Genomic DNA, 6,791 nt, shown 5'->3' on the forward strand with positions numbered 1-6,791 from the left:
AAGCAGAACCATCAATTAATTTATTTTTCATCAAACAAAATAAGGTAATTTAAATTTAAAATTTATTTTTATTTTATTTTGAGATGTTTGTTAATAATTTGATGAGGTTTTTTTTATAATTCTACCATTTTTGCTTCATTTTTTTCTTAGATCTGCTAATTTTACCAATTATTTTTTGAATTCTTGTTATAGTGCTTTTTTTAATTAATTAGATATATTTTATTGGTTTGTTTTTATTATACTTTGATTTTTTTATGTTCTGTTTTTAGCAGAATCACTAAAACTATCAATTTTTTCTCACGATATATGTTTTGATTTTAGGTTGAACCATGAACAAAATAAGAAGAAATTGATTTTTTTTTCAAAAAAATATTGATAACTTGCAGCCTAGTGAATCATCTCCAATGTATAATGTTAAAGTTATGATTGAGCAACTTTAATACGCCTCAGTTTACAAAGAACCTGTGTTGATTAGTGAGAATAGTTCTTTATTATTTTATACTTTATTTCAAAGTTTATTAAACATAAATAATGTTTCGTTTTAACTAATGTTTCTTATATACTTTGTATATTTATATTTGAAAAATATAAAGACCAATAACATTAAAGTGCTGAATATATTAAAAAGATAAAATTAACTTCGTTGCTTTGACTCAATTTGGTATTTCTTCAAACCTTTTACCTTATATAAAGATCATTATATGTTTATAATAAGTTATTTGAATAAAACTAAATTATACATGTTTTTTTACAACACATGTACAATAAAATAAAATAAATATTAAACTATAACTAAAATGAGTCAGTTAATTCCGGGTTGACCCGTCAATTTTTTATTATTATTATTTTCATAAATATTTTTGTTTAATTTAGTTTGTTAATGTTAATTTTTTTTTATTTAGTTATCAGACTTTCGTGACACAAATATTGGGTTTAACAGATTAACATGGTTTGATGAGTTAACCCAGATTTTTTTCTTTTTAATTAATTTTTTTTGTTTAGTTCAGTTTGTTAATATTCACTTTTTTTTATTTAGTTACCAGATATTCATAACACAGATCCCGGGTTTAACGGGTTAACTTGGTTTGACGAGTTAACATGAATTTTATTTTATTTTTTGCTTTTTTTTCTTTTTAATTATTTTTTTCGTTTCGTTTAGTTTAGTTTGTTAATGTTAAATTTCTTTCTATTTAGTTTTTTTTCTTCTTAGAGGTTACACTGATTCCTTCCTTAGGCGTGTTTTTTATTTTTAGATTATCTAAGTTTTTTTAGCTGTTTTTTTATGCTTTTTGAGATTTTTTTTTGTTTTTTTCTTTATTTTTTTAATTAATTTTTTTCGTTTAGTTTAGTTTGTTAATGTTAAATTTCTTTCTATTTAGTTATTAGACTTTCATGACACATATCCCGAGTTTCACGGGTTAACCTGGTTTCACGAGTGAACCCAGTTAATTCCTGGTTGACCAGTCAATTTTTTTTTATTATTATTTTCATAAATATTTTTTTTTTAATTTAGTTTGTTAATGTTAAATTTTTTTTTTATTTAGTTATCAGACTTTCATGACACAAATACTGGGTTTAACAGATTAACATGGTTTGACGAGTTAACCCGAATTTTTTTTTCTTTTTAATTAATTTTTTTTGTTTAGTTCAGTTTGTTAATATTCACTTTTTTTTATTTAGTTACTAGACATTCATGACACAGATCCCGGATTTAACGGGTTAACTTGGTTTGACGAATTAACATGAATTTTATTTTATTTTTTGCTTTTTTTTTTCTTTTTAATTATTTTTTTCGTTTCGTTTAGTTTAGTTTGTTAATGTTAAATTTCTTTCTATTTAGTTTTTTTTTTCTTAGAGGTTTTTTTCTTTTATTTTTTCTTTTTAATTAATTTTATTTAATTAATTTAGTTTATTAATATTAAATTTTTTTCTAAGTAGTTCTCGACTGATGCCTTTAGTTTTTTTTTATGCCTATGACTGTGAACTGCACAGTGCAGTCCACTGTGAAAAGGCTGATACTTTTTTTAATTATTTTTTTTTGTTTAATTTAAATTGTTAATGTTAAATTTTTTTCTATTTAGTTATCAAACTTTCATTACACGAATTCTGGGTTTGACAGGTTAACCTGGTTTGACGAGTTAGCCCAGTTAATTCTAGGTTAACCCATTAATTTGTTTTTTTCTTTTTAACTATCAAGCTTTCACGATGCAAATTCAAGGTATGACGGGTTAACCTGGTTTGAAGGGTTAACCCAATTAATTCATATTTTTTTTTCTTTTTTTCATTAGTTTTTTTCTTCCTGTTGGTTTTTTTTAACTAATTTATTAAATTATCACACTTTTATGACACAACCTTGTAGCCAGATCCATGTCCAATGTTATTGGGTCTGGTATTGCAATCCAGACACTTTTATGCTAAGGGTTAACCCAAGTTTAATGTTATTATTAATATTATAAATATTATTCTTGGATCAGGCGTTGCAACCAAACCTGAGACTCTTGGGTATAACTTTGTAAAAAAACCTAATATTTTTAGATCTTAACTATTTTTAAAATGTAAAAAATAATTGACACGCGGGGTATGTAACTAGTTTATTATATTAATGATGGCCCTCCCGGACCAATAATTCTAACTCCGTTCCGGAATAAACTAAACATTTCACATAGAAAACCTATCTTTATTACAGCCTTGAGCTCATCATAAAATCTTCAAACTTCTTTCTCATATGCTATCTTCAACTCTTTCCTTGCGGATCTTTAGATGTCGCCATTGCATGTGTTGAAGAATGATACACAAGATAGAGGCACAAGGCATAACCCTTTACTTCTGAGATCTCTCTTTTGTTGTCCCTTCCCATCTTCTTCATTTGAACTCTGTTAACAATACATTGATGATCACATTAAAGAAACTAACAGAATGAAAATAAGTACAATGGTTCTCAAACTTCCCTTGGAAACAAAATATATATATATATGTATGTATGTATGTATTTTTGGTACAACGGATGATCTAATGAGATACTTGTAACTATGAGGAAACTTCCCTAGAAGAATTTCTTACCACTTGCGTTGTTCTAGCTGGCTGGATGTTTGATGGCTTCATATACGGCACGCTCAGTGTCTGTCAGCAACAAGGACTAAATAAAGTTAGTAAGAAGAACAAAATCCACCAGTTTATCAAGTTAAGAGTGACGTATGTTAGTTTGATAGTATTACTATGGACAGAAAAATGGAGAGGGATAAATCACCTGCACTTGGTCATGAAGAAATTGTATATATCCAATTGCTTCTGTCAACACAGAGGCAGTGTCTGTCTGCAAGTTACAATGGACAAAAAACTAAAAATATAAGCATGGTCAAATTAATATTTTAATGCATTTCTTTAAGACATTCCTAATCAGGAGAATAATGTGCAGATTTAATTATCACCTTGCCATAAGGTGCCACCAACCTCTGAAGAGCTGCAATCCTGTCCCCTAGTTTCTCCTTCCTGACCTAGTGAGAACCCAACTCCGCATTTAAACAAGAATCTATAGTATAAATTCTGACTTAATGAAGATTAAACTAATACTGCTTTAAATCATCACCTTCAATGGGGGGCACAAGGATCGTGGTGTGGACCTGTTCTTCTTAGCTTCTGTGAGAAAGTTCTTGGACTGAAAATTGCTGCTAGGTCTCTTTTTTCTCCCAAATCCATCTTCAATGGTTGATGTCTTCAAAATCAAAAGGCGCACTTTCAGTTTACAGCTTTATAAATGAGGTGTACATCATCAGAAATGCAATCGATCCAAGGTGTATAAATAGAGGCACAATTAGAATAACTATACTGAAATTAATAAGATTAAGAAACCCACTTTGTTGGAGCTTTTTGAAGGGCTATCTTTATGTTCTCGCGTGAAATGATCGAGAGTGTTTTCTGAAGACTGGCTAAAACTTGCGGCACCATCATAAGTACTAGTTGATAAAAGATCCACAGCTTGTAAGTTCAAGTTCAAAGAACTTGAAACTAATGAAGAACACAAATCTGATGTTGAAATACTGATACTTGGTAAAATATGGCTAAAATTATATCTGTTACAACCAGATAGATTCTGCAGACTTGCCGTTTTTTGAGCATTAGAGTCTGAAATATGGTGAAGAGAAGATAAGCTGTTGAGAGGATATTGATTTTCACCTAGATCACGAGAATATTGGTGCTTGTATTTAGATGACAGAAAATATGACCCCTCGACATTAGAGCCAGTGTGCATCATTTCACCTGGCTTGAAGAAAGGATCTGGCAACTCTTCTTTGGTCTTTGCCAATAGAAATTCATTGGCCGTAGATGGTTGGTTGAAACCACTTGCAAGGCAGAAACTCAACCCTGGAGTCAAGGAAGCAGGTGGCCAAGACACCCTTGAATTTGGGATGCAATCAGTTTGATAGTTGTTGTTGGTATTACTGTTAATATTCCTGCATGATCATAAATAAGAGAAACAAATGATCATGATACGAAATTTTTTAGTAACATCCACTAAAATCCTAGGTTCTGACTACTTGCGTGCTCACAGACCCTAGAAAAATAACTATAATATTAGAGAAAACGCCTTTCGAAGATTAAGTACATGAACCATTTGGCAAATAAAGTTAAGCTTGCCTAAATTACAGTGAAATAATAAAGAACTTCTTCCTTTTTCAGTCCCTATTCCAGCAACCAAAAGCTGCAGCATGGAACCTAGGAGAAAGCATTAAGTTTATAGAGGAAGTAGCCATCCTTTAAAAAATGAATCCATCAGAAGCACTACTATATATACAGTGCACTTAAATCCATGAACATGTATAAGCTTATATACCCGTGTTTCGTAGAGCTTCAAACCAGAAAAGACAAAGTAGAATTCTACTAAGAGAGGAGAAATACTTACAAAATGAAGCCTGTTCCTGGGTTCAAGTCATCACCGGTGCTGGAAACCTTATTGTAATCAGCAGATTGTGATAATAAAGAAGAATAATAACCTGTAAACTGTTCTTGAAACTGATGCTGGAGGTGGAGATTTCCAGGTTCCATCATATAATTTTTTAGACTTGAAATCCCTAGATAAGCCTAAGAAATTAACTGGGATGTTATCAGAACCTTTCACTCTCTACTGAAAGAATCACCCACAGGAACCTCTTTGCTTGCCTTTAGCGCGTTACTTTCCTCACTTATATTCTCTTTTCACCTCCTTGTCTCAGCTTTAAAGTAGCATGCATAAAAAAGAAAGCAAGATCAAAAACCATGTCCTTCTTCCCTCTCCCAGTGTCCCTAGCTTGATCATCACCTTAAAGAAGAAACTTTTTTGCAGATTCACTTTGCTCTAAAACTGTGTTTGGATGGATTTTTTTGCACTCTCTGGATAAATATCACTCATGAAAGACGGAAATATTGCTGGCTTGACCATATAATCGAGCCCTTGTTTTGCCTTAAGGCAAGCAAAGGTCCTAAAGCTGGTAGAGGGAAATAATGGCAAACTTGAAACTTGAAATATTTAAACACTTGTGTAATAGCAAAACTTAGGCAAAATGGTGTATAACCTAGGGGGGAAAAACGACTTAACTAAGATTCGATAGGCTTAGCTAGTGCATGGTCTTTTGATAATTAACCTTTGTGTTAACCTCATCAATCTTTTCTTGTGTATTATGGAAGGGAACATTTATATTTATATAAAAGTTGATGAGTATGAAACCCTAATGTTCATTAATTTTATACACTAATCATGTAGGGGGGGGGGGAGATAATTAAAGTTATAGTGCTGCTAAATATAATAATGTTTTTTAATTAACAAATAATAAGAGGCCCTTCATCAAAAAGAGGAGGTAATACAATAATCCAAGAGCATAAGAAAAGCGAGGCTCAGGGAATGTGTGAGATTTACATTATGGGCAAGTTTGTCGCTGCCTTCCCTTCATTTCCTACACTCTTCCAGCCTGCTCCTCTCCAACCTTTTTATTCCATTTCTTTCGATCTAGTCCTCATATGTTCAAGTACAAGTTGGTGTCCAAAGGTTCGCCTTCTTTTCTTTTCTTTTTGAAATAATTTATTTGGATGAGCCTTGAACATGATTTATGTATTAGTGGCACTAGTTTTTGGAAAAGGGTTTATTCGGGTTCAAATTCCACTGCTTTCCGACCTAACCAAGAAGGGAAATCCTTGAAAAGAAAAAACTCTAGAGGGAATGATCATTTGAATCAACACATGGATTCTTTTTGTAAAGAAATTGCATAAAAATGACATTATGCAAATTCCTTCCCAATAATTGCAAGCCCATTGGGATTCCAAGATGCCTATAGTACGCTCTAAGTCAGCTGGAATTTTAAAATCTAATTGAGAGAACCTAGTCTGTCTAATCCACTTTCATACATAGGCAGGCACCCAATTGGAATCCACGTTGGATGCATTATGCTTTGACATTATACTAAAAAAAAAAGTTCTTACACACACATAAGCATATCAAATTCTATGAAGGAAAAAGGAAAATGGGGGAACATCAAATTTTTCTGCCATGATCTCCTAATCCTTTTTCAGCTATTGCCAGTCAACCATTCCCAAGAATTTGTTTCAACATTGGCACCATTTTGCTATCACTTCTGCTGAATTGCCTCACCTCAGAAGGAAGGATTACTCTACTACACATATGTGAGTGTATGATATTTGACAAGCCTTCTCCTCTAGCTTGTTGATCGTTATATATATTTGCATGGGTTTCTGTATCCATACGAACGGATGTCCATAACATTTTTCAGCTAAATATTAAACTTAATTTTAGATTTCTATCT

At 31.6% G+C, this 6,791-nt stretch overlaps 1 protein-coding gene across 2 annotated transcripts; it reads right to left on the reverse strand.

Moving 5' to 3' along the window:
* Nucleotides 1-2,579: 2,579 nt before the first annotated feature.
* On the reverse strand, nucleotides 2,580-5,660 carry LOC133672899 (transcription factor bHLH110-like). 2 transcript variants are annotated; one of them, XM_062093456.1, is made up of 7 exons: nucleotides 4,901-5,657; nucleotides 3,854-4,451; nucleotides 3,587-3,712; nucleotides 3,429-3,494; nucleotides 3,248-3,313; nucleotides 3,061-3,120; nucleotides 2,580-2,873 (listed from the first exon to the last, which is right to left on the reverse strand). In XM_062093456.1, exons 1-7 carry the CDS (start codon nucleotides 5,044-5,046, stop codon nucleotides 2,757-2,759), a joined length of 1,179 nt encoding a protein of 392 aa, XP_061949440.1. In that variant the 5' UTR covers nucleotides 5,047-5,657; the 3' UTR covers nucleotides 2,580-2,756. The 2 variants fall into 2 exon arrangements, with proteins under 2 accessions (XP_061949440.1, XP_061949441.1); XM_062093457.1 differs by lacking the exons at nucleotides 2,580-2,873; nucleotides 3,061-3,120 and having other exon boundaries at nucleotides 3,252-3,313; nucleotides 3,429-3,489; nucleotides 4,901-5,660.
* Between the last annotated feature and the right edge of the window lie 1,131 nt (nucleotides 5,661-6,791).

The sequence above is a fragment of the Populus nigra genome, chromosome 14 (assembly GCF_951802175.1).
Source record: "Populus nigra chromosome 14, ddPopNigr1.1, whole genome shotgun sequence".
NCBI classification, from domain to species: Eukaryota; Viridiplantae; Streptophyta; class Magnoliopsida; order Malpighiales; family Salicaceae; genus Populus; species Populus nigra.